The 25136-nt window shown below is 42.1% G+C and overlaps 1 protein-coding gene across 7 annotated transcripts in view; it reads right to left on the reverse strand.

Moving 5' to 3' along the window:
- The window catches only part of MCF2L2 (MCF.2 cell line derived transforming sequence-like 2), a 151903-nt gene that overhangs the window by 102742 nt on the left and 24025 nt on the right, over positions 1-25136 (reverse strand). For 6 of the 7 annotated variants that reach the window (XM_030954013.1, XM_030954012.1, XM_030954017.1 and 3 more), the window contains exons 2-4: positions 13502-13585; positions 5732-5846; positions 615-705 (exon numbers count right to left, since the gene is read on the reverse strand). In XM_030954013.1, the coding sequence (XP_030809873.1) occupies positions 615-705; positions 5732-5846; positions 13502-13585 (290 nt within the window). Of the gene's footprint in view, positions 1-614; positions 706-5731; positions 5847-13501; positions 13586-13740; positions 13961-25136 lie in introns of those variants that run through there. The other variant, XM_030954016.1, reaches the window with a different exon arrangement.

A 25136-nucleotide genomic window follows, 5' to 3' on the forward strand; every position in this document is an offset into this window, starting at 1 on the left:
AGAGAGCAGCAAAAAAGCCGGAGAATGAAAAACATTTCTGTCTAAATAACTTGAAAGAACTTAAAGTCGCCTTTGTCATCCCACCATCTTACACCTCTGTGTGTAAGTGCTTGGTCCTCTCACAGTAAATACTCCTAGTATGAGATGTATAAAACCAGCTGCTTTTTTTAGCACTGAACATCGATGCCCAGCTCTGACTTTTGCAAATAAGCTATTAAGAGTTTCTGACAGAGATCATTTACTACTATGCAAACACAAATCCCTTGGGATCTATTTCTTTCATAAGCAGGCCACGTCATCCCTCCTCAGGGCACAGAAGGGGTACCTCTTAATACTCCTCTAGGAACCAACTTCAAATTACTAGAATTTATATTGCAGTCAACCCAGAAAATAAGGAATTTTTCCTATTTCAGCAGTAAACAAGACTGTGTAATTTGTCTCTGCAGCTTCCTCCCTCTCTTATTTAACACTTATGAGCTGCAGAGCCAGGGAGAATCTGCATCCACTGCCAGAAAATGGGAGCTTAAAATGAGCACAGGAGGCTGTATCGGGTGCTGAAGGTTCAGCAGACAATTTTAATTTCTAGAAGATAAATAACAAAAGCAAGCACTTACTGCTATTCGTGTCAGGGATGCCTTGACTGCACTCCATTTGTCCCGTCGTCTGTCTATGATGATGATGAATCCGATGCTGGCAGCCTCCAGACTGCAAAACAGATGAAATAGGTGTGCTGGGTTACAGGGAGACACTCCTGTTCCAAGGCAGAGAACTGCAGCAAAACACAGCTTCCGTCACAGCACGCTCGGAGCCCATTATGAAAACACAACGTACAGTGGAAAGAATGAATATTTGGCAGAAACGCACATGAAAAGGAAAGCCAGCAAAATTTCTCTTTCCAGCATAAGGCTAGCAGCTTACACAAAACATGAATATTTTATCTGCTGAATCTCTCAGCTGCTGTGCTACTCTTCTGCCAGTCTAGGTGACATGAATAGTTCAGGATCACAAATTACACTGTGGTCTTTTGAAGACAAAACCCCCAGATATTTTTTTTTTTTTCTGCAAAATTAGACACCCCCCTACAGTCTTCATTCTCCAAGTATGCTGACACAGGGGCACTGAGCTCCAGGGCATCAGTATCCCCTGACTTGTGTACACAGAGCCCCAGGAATTCTGGTAGGCAAAGCAGAAAATGAAGAGTTCTATTTTGCCAATCACAAACTTGTTCTGGGGTTGCAAGTCATTCCAAACTATCCTTTTCAACATATTGGCTAGAATAACAGTTCCTGTTCCTTCTCAGTGCTTTTCAAGGAGGATCTAGGAGGCAGTGATTTGGTGCTCTGTTCTACCTATGTAGACCTCATAAATACCCCATCCTCTCTTTCCCTCTCAAAAATTCCACTCTGGAGTGCCAGGTTTCAGTGAGGCTGCTCCTCTCTCTGCCTTCCAAGAGCACTCAGCATTGGAGAAGCTAAGAAGTACACACAGAGTGTCCAGAATCTTCACTAAAGAAGGATGGCTCAGCCATCTCAGAACAAACCACAGGCAGGCAGGAAGAGTATAAATGTCATAATCAAAGGACATGCTGCAATCAAACATCTTATCACAGATTAAGGGGAAAAATAGTTTAAAGTATCTCCCTTGATCCCTATTCCACTGTCCATACAAGGACCAACTCAGGAACTGTTTCCATGGGTCATTTTATTCAAACTCATGTCAATAATCTACTGAAGACTATCAACACAGTAACAATTCTGAGCTCCTGCTGCAGTTCTTCAGGATCAAAAACTTGTTATTGTACAAAACTGGGATGCCATGTGAATGCTCCTAGTAGTTCATACTGATAACAGAAAAACTCACTGAATTTTCCAATGCAGTATTTTTACAGCATTCCTCTGAGGATTTCAAAATTCAATGACAATACATGACCTTTCCTCTTTAGTAGTGCAACATGCAGCTCGCTGCAGAGAACAGAAAATATGTTTGCAACAGTGCCTCTCAAGCACAGGGAAGAGAATTCATCGGGTTTACCTTTTATAAATACACAAATGTATACATACTCTTCAGTAGTCTTAGATATACACAAACACAGACACATCTTTCAGTAGCTCAAGAAATATTCCACAGAATAAAATTCCTTGATAATGTTCAAATAAAGGCAACAAAGATATTGTGTGTGTTGCAGGTTGTTACAGAAAGGGTGAGAAATGAAACACAGAAGTGTCAACCCGGGCCCTTCACCTTCAAATGATGTTCAGCACAGCATCAGTTGTAGTCACTGAGATAAGCCAATGGTACTTGTATGTTCGCTTTTTGATGTAGAGGTTTTTTTGTTGTTTTGCTTGTTTGTGGGGTTGTTTGTTTCTTGCTGTTGTTGGGGGGTTTTGTGGATTTTTTTTCTTTTTAGCTAGATAGGACTGACTGAAGTCCTAAATTTAACCAGGGAAACAGAGAGTGTCAGCAAGTGATCCTATTTCACCAGCATGCTGAAAGGCCATGCCAAGGTCTGAATGTCATTTGGCTCCAAGGGATGGATGTAGGCACACAGCCATGGGAAGAGGTCTGGCTGAGATGGCAGCATCAGCACAAATGGATGGACAGCTGAGAACCTCCAGTCCAGTTTGCATCCAGAGAAAGTTTGTTTAGGAACAAACACACACACACATTCTAACAATTTTCTCAGTGTCAGTACTGTGATATCTCTACCCTCATTATGAAAATGCATTAGGGTTTCTCCAGTTTTCTGAAAAGGAGGGTTTGAAGACAATCCTGAAGAGCAGATAAACATCAGGCTTACCTCCAAAATAAATTCTGGCACATTTGCCCAGATTTACAGATGTCTGGCACAAAGGTTCTCTTTCCCTGAATGAAATATCTGCAATCAGCAGAACTCTTCCATCCTCAGCTCTATATTCAGGTTTGCCCTTGAACACTGACTCAGGATGTTGAATTTCCTGACCTCTTTTGGAAGGAGAAAAGGACACCTGTTTATCAAAGTATTTAATCCATGTCAACCTAAAGAGAAAGGAATTCTGACCATGGAATAAAGCAAGTAAAAAAGGGCTTTCTGGAGTTATCTAGTGCATGCACAGAGACATGCATGTGCATACACCATGTTACTGAGTGTCTGTGGATGTGTTTGTATGCAGACTCCTTTGGTGGAGCACTCTCATGAGCAAGTGTCCACAGGGAAAATGAATCAGGTTACAAAAGTCTCACTGGGCTGATCTTCAATCCTATCATATGTTTCGTCAGATGAGCATACAAAATTAATCATTCCAGAGGGACTCAGAAAGTTACAAACACTAAGTGATGTTATCTGCAATTCCAGAGTTTATCTCCACAACTAGCAGGAACATTATTGTACAGGATGCAAAATCAGACACTATAAAAGACAAATATTCTCTCTACATTTGCCTGGAAAATGATGCTGATTTCTCTGATTCACTAAGCTCTGAAGAAGGAAGTATTTTCTGTGATAAATAGGATTAACTGCTTTTAAAACCATACCTCATCTTACCTGATTCATGGCCATAACTTTGTAACTCCAGAAGAGTTAAAGGTAGTTCTCTGTTCTTAGTCACTTTGTTGGATACCCTTACGCCTTTCTTGAGAATTAAAGTAAAAATGGACGACTACAGTGAAACTACACACACAGGAATACTCAGGATATTACACAGGAATACTGTTATATTACACACAGCACTATCTAGTACAGCAGTGCTGGCAAAAGTAACAATGCACATCCTTTACTGCTTGCTGAGGTACATGGCAGAGACACTGTGTGCATGGACCAGCCAGCTGCAGATTGACAGGGCTCTGCTGCACCCAAATAGATCCACAGCTTGGGCCTCATTGAGTTTGAACTCTATATAATTATGTCATAAATCACATGCTTGCTTCTCAGGTTCTTCTAAATTAACTTCTTTCTCCCTCACCATTTACAGAGATAGTGGCAAGTTTCAAATGGTGACTCAAAAAACGCAGGCAATCTTTCTAAAAGCACTGCAATAAAGACTAGAAAATTTCCTGGAAAATTCACATGCCTTCAGTGTGGTCTGTGATGAACCTAAGAGCCAAACCAAGGTGCTGGTATGCAGAAAATGTACCTTGAAACCCCAGCTTGACCTTGAACAGGTCATTTAGAGCAAACTGAGCAGTCACTTACTCAACACAAGTTCTGGTGATCCTGTCTGTAGAGTGAGATATTACTCACACATATCTCATCATCTGTAAAATAGGTATATCACAGCTCTCCTGACTTACAAAGTTTTGAAACTCAATTCTTCATTCTTTACACATGGCTGTGGGATTCCTCAGCAGAAAAGAAAACACAGAACTGAAATTGAAACAAAGCAAAAGTCCATCTAGTTCAACACCCTGAGCCCAGTGTTGGTAGATAGTGGCTGCTGAGACAAAGGCAGCAAGAAAATGAGAAGGACAGTATTTCTCTTTATATAGTCCCAGCATTAAGGAATAAATTAATTTCTTCAACCTGGGGTTGTATTTGAGCCATTGTGTCCAGCTGCCATTGATGGAGCAATCTCTCATGAATTTGGCTAACTTCTTTTGAATGCATCTGTGCTTTTGGGCTTCACAGAGGCTGCTGAAGCTCAAAGCATTTCTGTCTATCATGTTGACAATGTAACATGCTGGTTCCCCACATGTGACAAAATCACTGGGAATCTTCTCCCTGCAAACCAAGTACAAAGAACTGAAAAACTACTTTTATGGTTTTCTCAGCCACTGTTGCTGTTGTATATACCCTGGGGCTGGTCACCCTCCCAGTCCTGAAGGAGTAAGGAAATACTCAAAACAGAGTTTCCCTGGCTGAACGAAAGTCCCACAGAGCAGAGTGAAACAATGAAGCTGTTAAGTTCACAGTACGTGGTTTCTCTCAGCTTGCTTTGGCAACTCTTCGGCCACGACTTGGTAAATACATAGGTGGAGCTGTAAAACATCTCACTCAAACTTGAAGGAGGCACGTTTTCTGCTATGATCCTCCGAGCACCTTTTTGCAGAAGACCACAGGAAATGATAAATCGTTGCTGTGCTTCTCACTAGCACAAGCAGCCATGGTCTAGAGACAGGATCAGGGGACTGAAAAAATATTAAACTCTCTTTGATAAGCAAAAAGTAATTCAGCAGTCAGGCCTTAGCACATTTCCTCAGAGCAGGGAAAGTCAGTTTCTTTCACTATCCTTATAAAGCTGCAGGCAAAAAGCAAGGAAAACATCTCGGCTGTGGAGCAATCTCCAAAGAAATAAAGAACCTGAAAGCACATGGTGCTTGCCAGAATCCTGTCAGTGGGGCACCTCACTTGCTTTCTCAGCAAAGGGAAAGCTGCACAGAAAGGTGCACTCAGAGAAAAAGCAGTCATGGGGCCTGTGTAAATCATGAGGAGTATGGCTCCTTCCTGAAGTAACCCATCCCTCGTTACATCCAGTGCCCCTGAGGCTTCTCACAAACAACCCCTTTTAGCTCCCTTTGATCTGCCATCTTTGCTGCTGCTCTTCAGATCTATTCCTGTTTCAATTCAGTTCAACCTGCCCTGTGTGAAGCTCTCTTTTCCATGACACAATTCCTAGGGCCTCCAGAGGACAGGGAAGTTTCATAATGACTGGAGAGATGCAGAGGCACGAGTATGTCCTGGTAGCACCACTAAAATCAGAGAGCCACTGGGGAAGCAAAACTCTCTAGGAAATCAGCTGAAATTTGTGCTTAGTCTCACCTGGGAATGCTGGTTAGATAAGTGACCACATTCAGAAAATCATCATCAGGTATCTCACTGAATCCTGCAAATTCTGGAAAGGTTATAATGGGTGCCCCATCCTTCCCTCTTCCTCCTGCAAAAAAAAAAAAAAAGAGTTTAGAAGGTGATTTGATGACTTTGGACAGACTGGACAGTACTCAAGTGGGAAACACTGGCACATTTCTCCTTGTAAAGCACCCACATCCAGTAATCATCATCAGCTCCAACCACACAGAAGTTATGAGGGGTTTTCTCACCAGCTTGGGCTCAAAGCTGAGAGCAGACTGACGAGGCAGCAGCACATAAAGCAACATGATGAAACAAAGCTTTTGTTACAGGTACCTTATTGCTTAGTTCTCCTTAAACAGGGTATCAAGGCTATTTTCCCTGAGTCTTTCTCCTTTCTCTGCAATTTTTATAGGAATTCTCTAACAGCCCAATACTGAGTGTATTTCTGCTGCAGACACAGTTTTCTGAGTCATTTATCACACACAGAGGACCCCTGCCCAAGGGACAGCCAGTTTCTGGGCTTCTCTTTAGTAAAGAGGAAGCTGTGAGGCAGCAAATTACCTTCCTTGGGAAAATATCCAATAAATGATCCCATTAGGAGCGTGGGAGTGGGGGAAAAAAGCCCATTCTCATTCCTTGAAAGCACCCTCTAAATCCCCATAAATAATCCCTGTTTCCAGGCTGCTCCCATCCACCATTGCCTTTCCCTGTTGATAACCACAGCTGATGCCACAAACCAGTTTCTCCTGCTCTGTTGGTGGTCATTGCAAGGAGGTGCTCCAGTAATTCCTGGCTATTTCTCTGCAGAGTGGACGGTCCCTTGCTAGTCCTGATCCTGCCTCTGCCCTGTCCTCACAGCCTCAGCTGGAATATTTAAAATCCTTTCTGACCATGGAGAGCTGGAGTGCTGTGGAATACAATGTTTGCACAAGGTAAAATTCAGAGCTCTAGAAAATAGGAATTTTGAAAAAGGAAACCCTTTTTCTTCTTGACATCTGGTGACATGGTATCAGCACACTACCTTTAGCCCCTCTTTTCCTTTCTGAAGGTTGGTTATTGCTTTCATTACACCTGAACATGACTCAGTTGTGTGAGATCATTCACTAAACTCACCTTGCTAGGGAGAAAACAGACCTACAGAGACTCAAAAGTGTCTCAACCAGGAGGGAAAGCAAGAAACCCATTATTCACACTGCACTAAACTGGATTTCAAATGTTGAGTAGAGCCACAGCCCCCACACTGACCTCCCCACTGGCCTTGCGGTGATGCCAAATGCTGATGCATGGCAGCTGGACTTCCAGCTGCACTGTCTGCAGTCAGCACTGATGTAGAATATGCTGTCTTGCAAGTTTGGTCAGGCTTTCCCCAGACTGCTGCACTCTAGACCAGCAGGTACCAGTTAGGCTGGTTTGTTACAGATTCTCAGTGACATCTCCTGGACACAAACAGTAACAGCCAGGAAAATTTAATACCAAATTTGTCTGCTGTCTCTTTGTGCAAAGCTCAGTGTGTGCCAAGATTTCATACTTGGTATCTTGTGAGCATTCACAGGATTCCTGGGCACCAAACTTTCTCATTCATGTATTTCAAGTATATGAATATACTTCAAATGAGGGAGATGTAGTAACTTGGAATATTTTCGTTTAAAGCAGCAATATTTGCCACTGGAGGATAAGGTAGAGATTCCCCTGGATTCCCTACTTTAACATCTGATAGTTTAGCTGCAGTTATACTCAAGATTTGTTCAAACTACAAGTTTCAAAGGGTACTTCTAATGCTTCTGCTCCTGAGGATCTCTTTGTGTCCCTTTTATTTCATCTCCTGTATCTCCATTCACACATGTGCTCTTCTTCCCCTGGCCTCTTCCCTGAGCTGCATGAGGCAGGCTGATGATGCACTCTATGTATGTGGGTGTGTATTTTTGTCATGGGATCTTCTCCTATAAAAAGCCATCCAAAAAATGAATGTAAGCAGACTGAACACTGACTTCCTTTCACCACTGGCAACACATCTAGGACACTTAGGAGCAGCCTCAGACTGAGCATTCAACTAAGAGTCAGCAGTTCCTGCCTCTGACTAAGCCACAGGCCCTTAACAGCTCCTGATCTCCATCTCATTCTCCAATGTGAAGGCAACACTTCCTGCTGCAGCCACACCAGAACCCTCAGATGGTTCAGGAGAGCTGTATTTCAGACAGGGAAATAAACAAGGAAACCCTCAGCTCCTGCCACACCAGGAAATTAGGGGGAAGTTTGAGGGAGTTTGGTATTCAGCAATTGTTAAGTGCTATGATGAGAAGAGAGCAGAAATGTGTAAAGTGTTAAGTGACAAGAAATACCACAAATACGTTACAAATGGGTTTTTCCTGCCCATATCTGAACTTCAAGTAGTAGTTGAGTTATATAGGAAAATTATCTATATCCATTTGGAAAAGGGATATAAGGGAAGCTCCTTAAATACCAAGGATGTCTGGAAAACTCTCTCTTCGAAACAAGGGAGCAATTCCATACATCTAACTGTTAATGCCACTTATTCCCTGACACTAATCCAAGAATTGCTGCAGTATGCAAATTTCTGCAGAATGTGGATTGACAAGCTGCAGCCCTTTTTTCCTCGGCCATCAACCTTTCTTTCTAGGGAGTTGCCACAAGATTGCTTCCAGTCCTTGAAATACTTTAGCTAGATACTACTCAGTGTCTTGAAAGGGCAGACAGCACAAACTAAAAGCTAACAGGGACAGTCTCCAGTCAGCACCATAGCTATAAGGACTGAGTACATGGAATTTGTCTTTTATGAAATTTAGAAGAGATAGCACAGAAGCTGTATCAGGATTGTACAAGGTACCCATGGTAATTGGACCTTCACTAACTCTCAGGTGTACCAATTCCCAAAGTCCCAGGACACAGAGCAGCATTCATAGCTGCTCCTATTAGACAGACATTCCAGCAGCCAATGCAGCCTGGATAGCTGCTGCAGTGAAGATGGGGCCAGAATTCAGCTGTGGAAACAAAACAGCTGAAGTATTTGGGGAAGGAATATATGTGGGGGAGAAAAGGTTATGGCAGCTGAGAAAATTTAATTTTTCTTTGCAGTGTAAAGGGTGTGATTGACAAATGAGGTGTGAGTGCTGAATTCTGAGAGCTCTCACAGCTGAATCTGTATGTTGGTATGAACTGATGTAAAAGCAGAAAGCAACCACAACTGCAGGCCAAGGCCCTGAACACAATGAGGATCTTAGACAATCTCCCACTCCTCAGTTCCAGCCCTCCCATGCTTCCCTCCTAGGCACAAAAAATATCCATGGTTGAGACAATAAGGGGCTACACTGAAGTCTTGTTGTATAGCCAGCAGCTCTTCTAACTGGAGACCACCAAACATGCTGACTCCCTTGGGAAATAAAACCAAAACAAACAAAAAGCACCAGAGCAACAAAGGGGCTATAGTCAGGAGAAGTTCCAAAAGTTAGTCTGCAAGTTTCCAGAGCTCACCTCCCCAGCCTGCCACAGACACTAACTCATCAGTTAGTATTGGAAAGTGCTCTCTCAAATGCTGCTGACACGTGCAGCCTGAACTGCTTGGGCCTGCCCACATGCAGAGAGCTCCCTGAGTCATCACAGCCCAGCCCTGACTACAGTTCATCTCCTGGGTCAGACAGCCAAAAAGTCTAATGATATCTTGGCTGAAGTTTCACTGCTTTGGTCAAGTCTTGCTTTTTCCAAGCTCTGTTGTTTTGGTTTTCCATGTTGATTAAGGGCTGTGAGTGATGAGTTTCTCATTAAATCATGTTTCCTGGGTCTCAATTTTTATAAAAGATCCAAACTATCCTTTTGGCAAGGTCAGGCCAGGTTTTCCAAAAGGCTCAGTTTAAACAGGAAGCAGATGGCCAAATACCCTCCAGGCTTTGCAAATTAAATAAACTGGCTTCTGAGTCAGTTACAGTTTTCAGATATACTCTCCCATCCACTGAAGTCTGTTAACAGGAGTGGAACACAAAGAAAATTATTCTCTCTGATAATACATTTCCTGACAGTTTGCCTAATAAAGTCGTGATTTAGCAACACGATCCATTATTGCTGCAAATGGCTCTTTGAAAGAGTAATTACAGATAAGAACAGGTTGTGAAGCTGCAGATAAAAATGTTGGGGGGGAAAGGAATGGTAGCAGTTCCAAGAGCAGATTGGTACAGCAGGACAGATAGAAAAAGTATTTTACTAGTGGTTCTTTATTCTTGAGTAAAAACTGGTGTGTTAGAATAACCAGGCTTTCAGTACTACTCAGCTTTGTGATCTAGTTCCCTTAACAGCTCCAGGAAACACACAAACCTAGCTGAGCGCTTCTGTGTTGTCACAGCTGTAGTCCATTAATTGAGAGTTTGGTTTTCAGGGAAAGGAAAGAGGCAGTAGCGATATCAAAGCTAGAATTTAACCACAAGAACCAGTATTCCTACCAGATCTCACAAGCTAAGCAGGGCTAAATCAGCACATGGGAAAAGAGACAACCAAAGTAAAATTACATCATTAAGGACACTGCCACATTACACTGCAGCCTTTTCCATGACCTCAGTGGACCAGGAAAGGCTTTGGAGAGTTTCCCTGTTCTTGGCATGGAGTAAGGTCTTGATTAGTCTGGTGGGTAGAGGACCACGACAAACAGGAGGCTGTTAGCAGGTAATACATTCATTATAACTAGACCCCGACACAATCAAAAACCCAACTCATCAGACTTGTAATATAATTCCTACCATCTGCTCAGAGACCACAAGACAGCCAGATCCTCTTAAGAAGTTTGCACACAGCAATAGTGGAGAGAAGTGTTTCTAATGAGTCATGTCCAGAGAAAACAAAGAGCCTTTGATTCATTTTCCCCTTTCTTTTCTGCTTTACTGCAAGGAAACATTGTGAGTTACTACATCTGCCTCAGCTGCCAGCTGTAACTAAAAGGGTGGTATTAACTAAAGAAATACTCATTTATGACAAAGTTTGCAACAGTAAACCACTGACTTCCATTATCACTGGACAAATGCATTTGGGGTCCATAGGACTGAGCAGGAGAGCTTGACAAAGCCAGAGGTTGTGGAGTAACAAACCAGAGTCAGTGCTACATCCTCTGGGCTCTGCACAGGCATGGGAGAGGTGACTGGCTGTGCTCTAGGGGCTGCAGCCTCCAGACTGAAAGAAATAAATCAGTATAGTATAAATCAGCGCATACTCCTGTTAGGAGGTTGTTCAGAGAAACATAATTCATGTGCACAACGCTCTACAAAAACATTGGAATTGTCTTTTACTGCCCAAAATGGGACACCAAAGAACAGAAGGGTTTTTTTTTCCAGACAGTGGCTACTGAGCTGCAACATTTCAATGTGGAAGACCAGGAATAGGCTAAGTATCAAATTTTCAGCCACCATGTAGGCAAGCACTGAAGTACCAAAGTACCAAAATATTTGTGGTTGCTGGTACCTAATGAAAAGCAGCTAACAGCATGTTTGAGGAAAAGCTACAGAGCCATCTGGAAAAAAAATCTTAATTGAATGAGGTCATTTACATGTGAATTACTTTAATAAGTGAAATGAGGCAGAAGAGTGCCCAGTTTTGTCTTCATTGCATGAAAAAACCAATCTTTTGCTAAAAGAAGAAGAAAGTTACATTATTTAGAGAACTGCATTTTTGAAAAGTATAGTAATGTCTGGCTTGCACCTAAAGTTCTCTTTGCAGGAGGCAATAGAGAGAGTGAGGAAGATTCCTACTATGTTTTACCTATGACTCACCAGTGGTCACCAACAGAATAAGACCAAAGGGGCTTCTAAGCCTTCCTTAACTTCTTCACATGCTACCATGGGGATTTTGGAGTGGAGGCACCCAGGTTTCCAAATTTAACTGTAAACTTCAGACTGAAATCAACGTAGAAACTATGAACTACACTGCCCTGTTTTATAGTGGGATATTATTTCTGGACTGTACTGAGGAGATTTTGGATAAGCCTGAAAATTCTTAAAATGAGATTTGTTATTTAAGTAGATGGGGGCATGAAAGACACCTTCTCACTTTCCTTTGTTATTTGTTATTAGTACTTCTATGTGGATGAACCAGTTATTTGCTGATTCCTAACGAACAAGCCCCTCAGCCTTGCCTTCTATGAGGAGTCATTTTTCAAGTCTTTAAGCAGCTCACATTTAAACAGCCTCATTTAAACACCTTTCTCATCATTTCCAAGAATAAAAGAATCAGATAAATATGAAGAGTTGAATTTGCTAAAATAGCAGGTGAGAATACAGGCACTGCTGAAATTATGAGTCCATAAAGAAATATGAAAATTCTTTTTTTTATGTCTACCCATGACATTTTTATTCCTTGTTTAATGTTCTAGCTGGAACTGGAAATGGGTTTTTTCTCCCTGTTTAGTAAACCACTTTCCATAAGTTGCACATTACATGCTGTGTTCAGCTTTTGCTATTGGTCCCAAATCTTGCAAGGTAATGGAGTTCAAAAATAGCAATCCTCCACATTTTACTGCATAGGCAATTGCATATGAGGCACTCAGTTCTCAACAATTCCTACTTACCTTGCACTGAGCACAACAGTGGGATGAAAAGGGTTTGAGCAATTTAATGCAGTTACAGACCCTGTCCTGCCCAGAGGGCTGTGCTCATTAGGAATTCTGGAAAGATGGGACCCCGAGATGTTTTAGTGCAGATGGGAAGGCAGCTGGTTCCACCTCTGCTCAGTCAATACCCTCCCTCTGCCTAGTGCAAACCCTTTAGTTATTGAGCTTAGGAAACTGCCACAAGATCCTACCTGCAAGCCTCCAAAATCAAGTTTTAATACTCAGAGCCTCATAAAGAATTCTGTGTAAACTAGATTTCAACTTCTTTCGGCAACTTGGAATGTATTTTAAAATGCAAAGACAGAGCAGGAATTAGGCCTGCAAGCTGACCATTTCCAGAGCTAGGTTGGTGCACTCTGTGCCCTCTATACGCACCAAGAAGAACAGGCTTTCCAAGAGGACCTTCTTATAATCTCAGCATTTTGTGCAAAATCATGATACTTCGCTGTTTCTATGAGGAATATGATAAACAAATTCTGAATTTTCTTATTTGTAGAACAGACAGAAATAGGGACAAAAGGAGTTGCCAGAAGCCATGCAGTCAACAGCAGAGACTGTTTTAGGACCTAGATAAGATTTTATCATCTACAGTATCCAAAATAATGAGTTAAATAATTTGCCAAATATTTCAGTATCAGCTCCTTCTTTGGGAAAGGAACTGCGTCACTTTGTGTGATTGCAAATTTCAGGCAAACAAAGGACTATGTAATAATCATATCTTTTAAAGATTAGAACCTTACATTTTAGCAATGAATCATTTCTAAAACAAAGACAAATGAGGAAGAAGGGGGAGGTCACGAATAGATCCCTGGTAGACCAAAATCTTTTCCCACAAACAAGATGCTTGGACATTGTGCAAAGATATGTAGTGAAAGTTTTGTTTAATTTCTTGCCCTCTAAATAGGTTCCTCCCAGCCCATTGTGGAGAACATGGAAAATTAACTTGCCTTAAAAAAGCAAGTACAGCAGCTTGGCACTTTTCCATTCCATACACCGTGAATATCTGACTGTAGCATTTCTCAGGAGCAATATGAAAATTCTATTGCAACTGCTGTACAGAGCTGAAGGGTGACAGTCAGCATGACACATTCCAGTATGTCTCCAAGAGAATCACAGTGTCATTACCAGCAACTTCTTACCTGACAAGATTGCAAATTGCCTGTGGAGCTGCTCTATTATATCCACTGCTACCAGCGGCCGTATCTCCTGCTGCATGATTTCATCTGTGCAAGAGAAAACAGAAATCTTCCGTGAGTTCATAAAGCCTCAATTTTTTCCTCCTTTAACAACCCAGAAAAACAAAGATGACACTCAAAGCCTAGCCAGACTATTGCCTGAGCTATTATACGACTATTGTGGTAAAGATTATGGTACTTACAGAGTCTCCTCTTCAGCCTATTAACTTCATCTATTGCCTTGTGATTTCAGAGAGAGCTTTTCATAAACCAGCTCCAGTGGATTTGCCAGAGCTTGCCACAGGTTCGCTTAAGCTGACAGCTGCTTCCTACTACTTCAGGTTCCATATTAAGTCATTGCATTTGGCCTCCCACTACAGCAGTTTTTCAGTCTTTGAAGCAGTGAAGTCTACTCCACATACATGGCCCTGTTCCACCCTGAACTCCCCGAGCTCTGCTGGAAGACTTTGTGTAGCCAGCCAATCCACAACAGTTTCCTTTCCTGATGCTTTTTCCGCTACAAGCAAATACAGAGTAAAAGGAGGAAATAAGGGGCTGTGAGACTTTCTTCTCATGAAAACAAAGCCTGTTATTTTAACTAAGCCTGTTAGTTTAAACACTAAAAAGTTAAAAAGTAACTTGACAAGCAGCTGGGCAAAAAATGACCTCAATTTTTGTGTGTGATCTATGGAGTGAAAAGCAATTATAGTTTCATAAGGAGCTAATTTGATCTCTTTTTGTAACAGGTGCATCCAGTTATTTTCTCCACTCTTCACACCAGCCTAAATCAGCAACATTTACAAGAAATATCTGCCAACTTAACTGGCAGGATCAAGGTTTATGTTCTAATGACACCTATTGGAACTACTCCTTTAGCCACTGTACAGAACAAAAACAGTCCTGGTGTTGTACAGATCACCTCTAAGTACCCAGACAGCAGGTGGAAAGAAGGAGGCTGGGTCCAGATAGACCACAGACCCCCCCAGAGACTTGCCCAGCCCTCCAGGGTAACAAACCTGCCAGTAGTTAAGTTTGTGTTTGATGTTTGCCAATGTGAAGACTCAATATTAAGCAGTCTTGAGCAAAACAGAAATTCCACCACCCACCCAACCCCTATTTAGCTTTATTAGCTTGCTCTAAACATAGCTTGGTTTCTGGTTTCTAAATATCCTTTTTATTCAGAAGGTTTTTGTGATGTCAGGATAAGATGAAGCAAAAGAAACAAGAACTGCAGAGTGCCAGTTAGTTCTTAACAAATCCCCTGCCTGGGCAAGACAAACCTCATGGGATTGCTGTAAAAGCCACACTCAGGAGGAGATGTTCAGATGATGAGAAAGGTGGTACAAAACACATTTGGTGACTGGGAATCACACATCCAATAAGTCAGTACAGTTCATACAGTGACATGCTGGGAAAAGCAATTGCAGCAAAAGAAACTAGCAGGAAACAGAAAATCTGAGAAAACAAGGGAAGGTGCCTCACAGCCCAATGGGCAAATCAGATCATGTGGCTATGAAATGTCAGCAGCTGTAGCCAACAGCACTCAAGGTCCCATTTGCCCATTTGCACTTCCTCTAGGACAGTGCTTAAAGGTAGTTACTCCCCAACATGGAAGAATTTGTAATACCATCACAGCAAAGACCTTGCAGTACAAGTCCCAATCCTTGGAAATCTGGTTCATTACCTGGGGCTGCTGAAGGAAGTTTATAATCTTTGACTAGAAGATAAGCAAACTAAAAGACACAAGTCTGGGTTTGTTTCAAAGCTTTGACACTTGCCACCAGTGAGCATTAATCATTTATATCTTCCACTAGCTTTATCCCAGGAAGCTCTGAAGCCTCTCTGGTCTGAACTGCAAGCCAGAAGGCAGCAGGAAGTGCTGCTCACCCTCCTGGGTAGAAGCAAGGTACCATTTTTCTGTGAGACTCATATTCCAGCTGAGAAACCCCTTCTTCAGGGTGACATGAGCTGGTATTGAGCTGACAGCTACAGGTTCACAGACACTTCAGAAAAACTTATTGATGATAGGCACATTTGAACACTACATGGGGCCAAGGGGAAGGTTTCAGGAAGCTGAAAAGCTGCAGGAACTTGACAACTATCTTGTCTCATAGCACCCCTTGCTAATATCTACAGAGGAGGTCAGAGAACTCCTGGTCACTTCAGAGCAGTCCTGTCCTCTGATAAAATCTGTAACTGTATAGGCAACTCAAGGTCGTATCAAAACATACACCAGCCAAGTGTCTGCAACATATTTATTTTGGGAAACCTGACTCAGACATTTCCCACCTTCTGTGTGATTGCTCTTGTGGTCTTCACTTCTTTTTTTTTTTTTTTTTTGAAGAGGCAGTTATTCATAGCCTCTGAAATTTCAAAAGAAAAGAAACATTTAAGTGTTTGGTGTTGCATGAAACAATGCCAATCCCCGACATGGGTCATCAAAGATGAACATTTACATATACCATACTTTCTTCATTACTTGAATTAATTGAATCTGTCAGGACAATTTAAATATGAATGTGATAAAAGAGGAAAAATAAAAGAAACAAGTCAGTTCATCTACTCTTGGTTCTCCTCTTAAATTACTATAAATTAAATTCCTAGCAGAGGCCAGTTTCAATGCAGAAGAATTAGGCCTTACAGTTTTTCTTCCCAAGGTTTTCTACCAAGAGGGAGGAAAAGAAAAGCAATTACTACAGCCATCTGTCTGGCACAGCTTCTCCTCCTTCCCAGCTCTCCAGGGAGGCTCACTGCAACTGTGCTATCTGATCCTCAAGGGGAAAGCCATTCAGTTATGCTTCATAATTCCTCATTCAACAATGCAACCTGCTCAGGCTCACAAACACACATTTATTCTGTGTCTCATCCAGCTCTATGTGTTCCCACAGCAGATCTGCAGGAGCTACACCAACAGCAGACGGTTAAAAACAACGAAGAATATCCTTGTTCTTTCCTCTCTTCTCTGAGCAGACACTAACTAGTTTACATGCTAATGGCAACTAATTGTTTCCAACAGCACTGGAAAGGTGACCTGCTGGAGTGAGAGACTGGACTGCACGAGCAGATTGACACAGCAGTGCCTGTTGCTCCACCAAGGACAACTAAAGGCCACCAGCCACACCAGGACACTGGGGCTTCTTTGTTTTTAAGTGGCTGGAGGCTACAACTGCCTGGCCTTCTGCTGACTGCAGGAGAGGATGGCTTCAATCCCCCATCTGAAGCCACTACTCTTGGAATAATGGGCTACAAATTTCCAGAGCAAAGTTCATGTCTTCTTAATGACAGCCTAATATGTAATTCACAGTGAAAGAAGACAGCTGACAGTGAAAGAAAATCTTTTCTAAAATAGTAGAGTACATCAGCCTACTTCTACTTTGTGCAAGCTCTGTCAAAAGTTATGCTCAGAACTTTCATAATTTTTTTGAGAAAAATCAGATTGCTTATATGATGGAAAATGGTCAGACAAGATTAAGCATTTATTTCTTGATATTTCTTGGCCAGATATTTCACTTTAAGAACATGAAAGCACCTCTTACATTATGTGTTCTTAGGCTCCTTAGAAAGTACCAAAAGGCAAATCCAAAGTTTGAAAATGGCAGAATTCCTACAGTCCAGAACTTCTCCCAGGTCCCGAGTCTGCTTTGCTTGCCACCAACAACAGCCAAGTCTAGCAGAGCTAAGTTAGATTTCAAGAATTAAACACACTAAGGGAACAAATTTGCACATTTGACTGATAAGGTTTAAGCAGGCTAAAGGATTTGAAAATATTCTGTCCCACCAGAATTCCCAGTTCAAGTCCTTAAGAAAAACATTTCCCTTTTTGAAGGTCAAAAAGAACTTCAAGGTTATTACATCAGAGAAAGAATCCCTTAGTTTGGAATCCTTTTTTTTTAAATTTCTATTTATTTTTCTTTCTCACCATTCATGCCCCTTGTTTACTTTCTGAAAAGGTTTGTTTATTCTCTCAGCCCAGGCAGACAAACAGTGAGGTCAGTTACTAATACAAGCTGCTCTGCTACAGATTGTTTAAAAAGAGGAACTAAAGCTCTAGCTATAAACAGAAGGGAAATCTCATCCTTTCTCTTATTCCTCGGCACATTCCTGCCACCTCTTTTTCTGCAAACCCATGTTGAGTCAAGTGAAAACTAAGCCAGGAATAACTTTATTGTAAATAAGGTGAAGCATCATTTCCTCAGTGATTGCTTCTGATCTGGGCTAGTTCTCTGCAAAGCTGCTTGAAGGGTACAAGTGCTGGTAATGCATAGGAGGGGTGGGGGGTGGCAAAGCCAGGACTACCCTTCCAGGAGAGAATCACACTTAGGTCAGCTTAAAGTAAAAGCCAAAATGAAGCTTAGGTGGCTGGTATCAACTTTTCTCTCAGATCAATTTTTCACCAAGCACAACTGTAAAACCTACAAAGAGAATTTGTTTAAAAGCAATTTCTCTTCTCATTAAAGCCAAGTTTCATAGCAAAGTTTGGTAGTATCTTCCAAAGACTGAGGATCCTTCCAAAATATTTAGGTAACTCTTGGTCATGTTTGGAAGTATCTGTTTAAGTTGGTGGATTTTCAGTTGCAACAGCAACCCAGTTTTGTGTACACTAAGGTAGCAGAAATCTGGAGATGCAAAGTTAGGAGCAAGATCCTGTCTTGAGTGATGCACTGCCAGCATGCTCCAGTCCCTTGAGAAGGGGACAGATTGAGGCCATGATGTGGAAGGAATTGCCTTGCAAATTTTCCCAAACAATCTCCATGAAAGTTTAGAAATGCACTTTTCTCTGAAGAGCTCAAAAGCCTGTGAGTCCCAGTGTCTACCTGGGCAGAAGCTGAACTGGTGCCTGATGTGATTTTCTGTCACACAGCAGATGTGCTCTGGAGTTTTCTCCTGACATCACACTGAGTCGTGATTGGTATTTCCAAGGCATTCTGTGCAGCTTAATGATGGAGGTACAGCTTTACCTGGCCTGGCTCTGCAGGCACATATTTCTGCTGATTTTAAGTCTTTCAGGGAAGACTGTTCAAATTCTTTGGATCACTGCATTTTTCAATTAATCTCATTTACTAAATTTGATGCTTATTTTAACATAAAAATTATAAGAGTGGAGAGGTCACAGATTGAAAAGACATGTTTAGAGGCTGTGTTTTCCTGTGCTCCAGGAGTGGTTACAGACTTTAGTAAGCTGTTTTTACAGGCAGGCACAGTACACATTAGAAGTCTACTGTGGTTGATTTATAAGGGGAAGAAAGTAGAGCTGATCATATATAAAACTGAAATCTTGCCCTCCCAAATGGAAATGCACCCTCTAGGCATGATGTCAGCTTTCTAAGCCCATGTCAAAATATTTTGGAATACAATTCCTTGGATGAAGAAACAGATTTTGCTGCTTTTTCCATTTAACCACTTCTTCAGAAACAGTCTTGGGATGTTCTTGTTTAAAGGAGTTTGTTTTTCTTTTTTTTTTGTTTTTAAAGAATTCTTAAAATTGATTGGTAAATTAAAAAAAAATTAAAAACCTTCTTCTGCAAAGGTAAACTGTCATTTTAATTTATTGTTGGTACATTCTGCAAAAATACATTGGTGTGTACAAATTTATACTTACAGTCATACTTCAAGGATTTCAGTGACTATTTACTGTTAGAACACGCCATACATTTATGCACACATCTAGGAATTCTCCATTAATAATCCCCACAAAAACTAAATTTACAAACTAATATAAAATTCTCAAAGCACTCTCCACTGTTCAGTTCAATTCATATCCTAGCCTATTATGAAGATACTTCTTATAATACTGCTGTAAAATTGTAAGAGATAGGTAAGAAATTTTTAACAAATCTTCACTCTACATTATGAATTATCCATTATCAGAAAAGATCTAAAGAAACACACCATACCACATCATCTGCTCAGCAAGATATTGCTTGATTTCACAGACCACCCCCTGGTGGGGGGATGCTACATCCTACTATTCACAAAACTGAAACTTCCCTAATAAAAGGCATTAAAGGCAAAGGTCTAATCTCAGCACTCAAGAAATAAATCCAGATTTATAGGAGCATGGGACAGCCTCTTGCCTAGTGCCTCAGCAGTAAAAACTTCTTGATAGTTTCTGATTTTTGCCAGAGAAAAGTTAATTCATCTTCTTCCCAAAATCTGTCCTTCACAACAATGCTGGATTGCTAGAACACAAATTCCTGCTCAGAGAATAGAAGAAAAGAACATTTCCATAATGTCATGTTAAAAACCATCGTGAATAACAAAACCCACATGTGGCGAACTGCAAAGGTAAAATATGCTCACTACAATGCCTGAACACTGAGCTAATCAAGAGATACAGCAGGCTGTACAGCAGACTCCATTCCTTTCTCCCAGAGCTTGCCAGCAGAAAATTTCATAGCTGAAACTGTATCTTAGAAAAATTCTAGCCACTGGCTCTGCCCTGAACTATTGCATCCAGCAAAATAATTTCAGAGCCTATTCACATAATTTCTGAGCTCAGGAGCTGAAGGACTGGTTGCTTGCTCACTGCTGAACAGAGGCCAGTTAGCTCAAAAATATTTCCCTGGTTACTCTATTGGAGACAAACAGTGAGCCACAGCAGGCACCCCTGCTGCCAGCAGCACTGAGTGTATCTCCGGGACAAACACTGCTCACAGCCCACCTCTGCCCGGGACAGCTCCCAGCCATCCTCCTGCAGCCTTCTCCAAGCTGTCACCAGCAGCCCAGCTCAGAAGCCCAGCAGAAAAGCCACAGAAAGACACGGCAAGGAGCCATGGCTCCCCTGCAGGCACTCACGATCCCTCCCCGGTAGGCAGCCTGGCTCCTGCAGTCCCGCTGTGGCAATGAGCTCACCGAGGCACAGGGCAGCAGGGAGGGAGCGAGGGATGGAGAGAGGCCGCGCTCCCTGCGAGCAATCCTGGATCCAACCAACGCTGCGCCCAGGGGCTGAGGCTCTGCTGGAGGAGTCTGCACAAAGTGCTTCGGAACAGCTCCGGGGCAAAGCACAGCAGAGAGCTCTGACTGCACCAGGGCCAGGTTTAACCTGCCCAGGTACAGCCGCCTCTCCCTGCCGGGGCAGCTCTCCACTCGGGCCCCTCCAAAGGGACGCTTCGATGGCTTTCACAGCTTGGCACAAACCATGAAAGTACAGCCCAACAGACAACAAAACAGATTGACTTGCTCAGACTGAGGCATGGAAAGGGCTTTCATTAAAATAACTTTAAATAGTAGGGTATTCGGGGCCAAGGGAAACCAGCAGTGCTGCTGTGAATTGCTGTCTCGAGTACTATCCCGAAGGCACACCCACACATCAGAACACAGTGCTGTTATTTAAAGACAAAGGAGAAGACTGCACGAGACTTACGAATTTGGTAGGAAACATGGCCTCAGGTTTTGAACAGGGGAGTAATCATTTTGACATATTTAGTTCAATGAATACTTCAGAACACAAGTTTTCAGTGCATGAGTACACATGTGGCTTGAAGAAGGTGACATCACACCTATAGCAGTCTGAAGCAATACTGGGAAGCAGTAACATAAGATTAACTCATAAAATTTACTGTCCCTTTACTGCCACAACCCCTAGCAGCTCAGTAGCTTTAGATACAAGTCACTCCTCACCCAGGCTACTGTAGCTGTCCCCTAGGATGTGTGAAGCAATTGTAATACCTTGTTTGTTCTGTGTCTTCAGGCTCCAAAAAGACAAGTGTCATTCATTCTTATAGATAGGGAAATTGAGGCACAGAGGTAAGAATCCAGATCATCAGTCAACTTCAATTTTTCCCAGCAGTAAATTGAGGAGCAGACCAAAGTTGTTTCTACAGACAGACTATTGGACAGTGGATCTCTCTTAAGGATAATACACCCAGGATTTCCATCCTTCTCCCATCAGCTAACCAATGCAAACTATGACATTTCTTTTAGTATAGCATGAGAAAACAAACAGGGTTTTCTATGTAGTTACAAATGCGCACCAGATCTAAGCAGAGCATCACCATGCTTGGTACAAGATACACCTGAGAGCTTATGACACCTGTAGCTTTACAGACAGACACTACTTGGTGGATAAAGGCACAACAGGAGAGTGGCAAGATCCATGGATTTTACACTGCACTTCCTTTCCCAGCCTCCCCTACACTGCCTGCCAAACAAGTGAATTCACCAGCTGTAGTGGCTGTGTAATGTTACTCTCTGCTGCCTGTACCAGTATAAATGTCCACGTGTAACCAATGTACAAGATCTGTCTCCCATTCCAGACACGTTTTGCTCTCCTGGGAGCTTCCCCTCCCCTTCTGCTTGTGCAGAGTGAACAGACCACAGCCCTGCTGGCCAGCGAGCCCAGCCCGGCCCCAGGGCAGCCCAGACAGCACAGAGCCTGTGCACAGCTGGGTCCCAGCCAGGTGTGGGGTAGAGCACGGTCCCCTCCTGGCACCACCCCTCACCTTCCTGCTGGGATTGGCCTCCCTGGGAGCACAGAGGGCCAAGTGTCACATCGGTCCCAGGGGCTGATCAATGTGCCAGATGATTACTCTGAAAAGCACTTTAACCCTGTGTGTAGAGATGCTGCAGAAGCAGCAGATCCAGCCGTGAGTGAGTTAGACAATGAAATGCTACTCTGCAAGTGAATGGAAATGACTAACCTAATGTGGATTCAGGATATAAGGAGAGCAATGAACTCACCATGGAAGTGGCACCAAGAAATTCCTCTCAGGCCACTACATTCTCCCTGGGCAGTAATTTAAATTTCATAAGCTAAATTTACACGTCAGACATTTTTTCATTTGGGTAATTAGTACAAGTAATTTCAGTATGCTTTGGCAAAATGTCTTTGCCAAGCTGAAAAGGCTTAGTTGTGCCTCTCTCAGCAGAGCAATATTTTGTACTATCCAAATATTGTCTCACCAGTATACAGCCCATAGAATAGAGTAATACTGACATTTCAGTTTTTGTTACTGGGAAGCAACTGTATTACACATTTAAGTTTATTAAAAAAAATAAATTCAAGGACATGATCCTCTCTGGCTACAATACACCCCAGTTTCATTGAAATAACTTGCACCATGTCAGCATCTGTCTCCATATGTTCATGAGTTCATACCTGTGGGTGTGGGCCTCCAAAAGCATGACAAGGAATGGCTCATACTCAAATGCCTCTAACTCATCTTCCCAGATTCTTTCACTGCAGGACCAGAGAGGACCACTAAGTTCATTGTGTTTGACTTGTTGAACACACAAGATGTTCATGGCAATTGGATTAAACCAGCATTTTGGAAAGCTCTTTAATCTTATGTTAAAGACTTCAGGCAACTTCAAATGCACTGTTTCCTCTAGAGGAGGCCTAACACAAAGAAACTGGCTTGTGTTTTACAGCTCCCACTTTGACTTACAGCCCATTGATTTTTATTGTGCTTTTGACTTGAAAATTTAAGTTGCCCCCATTTCATCCATTCTCTGACAGATGTCACTTCTTGAGCCTAGGGGTAAAGTCAAGGTAAAATGGAACACAGTATCCCCTTACCCCTTCCCATTTCACCTCAGCTTTTCCCAATGCTAGCAAATGATGACCTTACTAATTAACAGTATCCCAATTTAAAAATCAAGTCTTCACTGCTGTAGACCTCCTCAGAGGCATCCCCAGAAGCACACTGTCTCTCAAGGTGTGACTCAGGAGTTTAGACAAGTAGCCTAAACTGAGCAATCCCCATGACTCATAGGCACAGGTTCTGAATATAAATAAGGCATTGACTCTGTGCAAAATAAAGATGCTGGGATATTCCAGCTTAGAAAAAGGTGAAAAAAATGCTTGGTCAATAATTCTTGTCTGTTGTAAGAGCCTGGAGGATTTTTTTCCCCTTGAAAAATGGAATTAACTAATAGGATCAGAAATTTGTGCAACAAGACACTTGGCATAGTCCAAATATTCATATATAGCTGGGCTGCTCCAACGAAGCATTTATTTATCATTACTTTATACTTGATCCTGAGTATCTCTAGTAGATAATATGGTGAAGAAGGAAAGTCCATGTCTTAGAAAAGTCACTGGTCAGGCTAATCCATAGCAAGACTCAGGTAATAAAGCTGCAGTACAATTTGTATTAAAAAAAATCAATACATTAGTCCAGCAGAATTGGGTCTTTAGGTGAGGCTTGAGGCAGCAGAACTGGCTGAATTTGGAGAATAACCTCTGTGGGCATAACCAGGCTGAGAGCTCTGCACAGGCACTCTCCAATCTCCCAGCATACTCCGCACCATTCTTCCCTGAAATCTTCTCCCCAGGCAGTTTACACTACAATTTAGGTAATAAAGAAAAGCAAACTGGGCTATTATATTGTGGTAATAAGTCCCACAAGTTAACAAAACATTGCCAATTACAGCAATCTGTCTATCCATGCTTAATGCTTTTCCATTTTGCTGAGTTGTTTCTTGTTCTGGTATCATGGGAGAAAGGGAAAAACATAAATACCCACAAGGCCTCTGCTCTAACTTGCCCTCTGAGAATTTGTTCTCTTGATCTTTGCAGTTCTACATCTCTCTCAGAATTCTTTTAAATGAAAATCAAGCTGTACCATCACTATTTGTCTCATAATTGTCTAGACTTTTCTGATTAGGCAGACAGGGTTTTAGTATTTCTCAACCACAGCAGAGCATGCTGCATATGAATGGGAACAGGTGAAAAGAAACACAAGCATCTAAGATAATTGTCTTTTCTCAGAAAAACCTCTGTAGAAAACAAATTTTTTTTTTCAGCTATTCTATATGCAATGAGAGCCAGCTGAAAAAAGTTATCCCAGGTCCCTTTGGTAGCATCTTTTACTAAAGAGAAGAAGAAATACTGAATGCAAATAGAACCAGAGCAATTTGACCAATACACAAGGAGCCACTGTGACTGAGTCTCAAGGGATTTAGAAACACCTTCCACTTATACTTCAGATTTTGGTCTTCACATGAAATAGCCATTTTCTCCAGTAATCAGCACTTTTGTGGAAAGGCCAGTCATTTGAAAAAGAAAAGCATTTCTAATTTATTTTACTACTAAAGGTAGAGAAGCTCCAAAAAGACCAACAAATTTCAGTCCCAATTCATTTCAGATGGGATTTCCTTCCAGAGATAGCACCATAATTCCTTAACCACCCCAGTACCCGAGTCCCTTTTCCCCCCTGAACAGATGGATTTGAAGAATTGGTTTTCAAATCCAGCAGTAACAGAGACACAGCAGTAGGACTGAGTACAACTTCCAGTGATTGCTGGACAGAAAAAACTGCAGCATTCCTCTGTCCTACAGAGGACAAAAGCAGAAACACTCCTAGCACAACAGACAGGTCCCCATCCTACTGGCAAGGAGCCTCTTGCCTGGTTTTGCAGTAACAGCAAAATCCTGAAAACCCTCAGTAATAAACTGCATATTCCTGTGTGCAGATTCACTACCCTGATTTAAGCAGTCACCAGCCTTGAGCACAGATGAAAAACACACAATTATTCCTCTAAAAATATAAAATCCCCTTGCAGCCCCAAGCTCCACAGCATGCAGAGACAGTCATAGCCAGCACAGGATCATTCATCCATGTAAAAGTCCCGTGGGTACACGATCCCCTTGAGGACT

Source organism: Camarhynchus parvulus, chromosome 9, assembly GCF_901933205.1.
Source record: "Camarhynchus parvulus chromosome 9, STF_HiC, whole genome shotgun sequence".
NCBI lineage: Eukaryota > Metazoa > Chordata > Aves > Passeriformes > Thraupidae > Camarhynchus > Camarhynchus parvulus.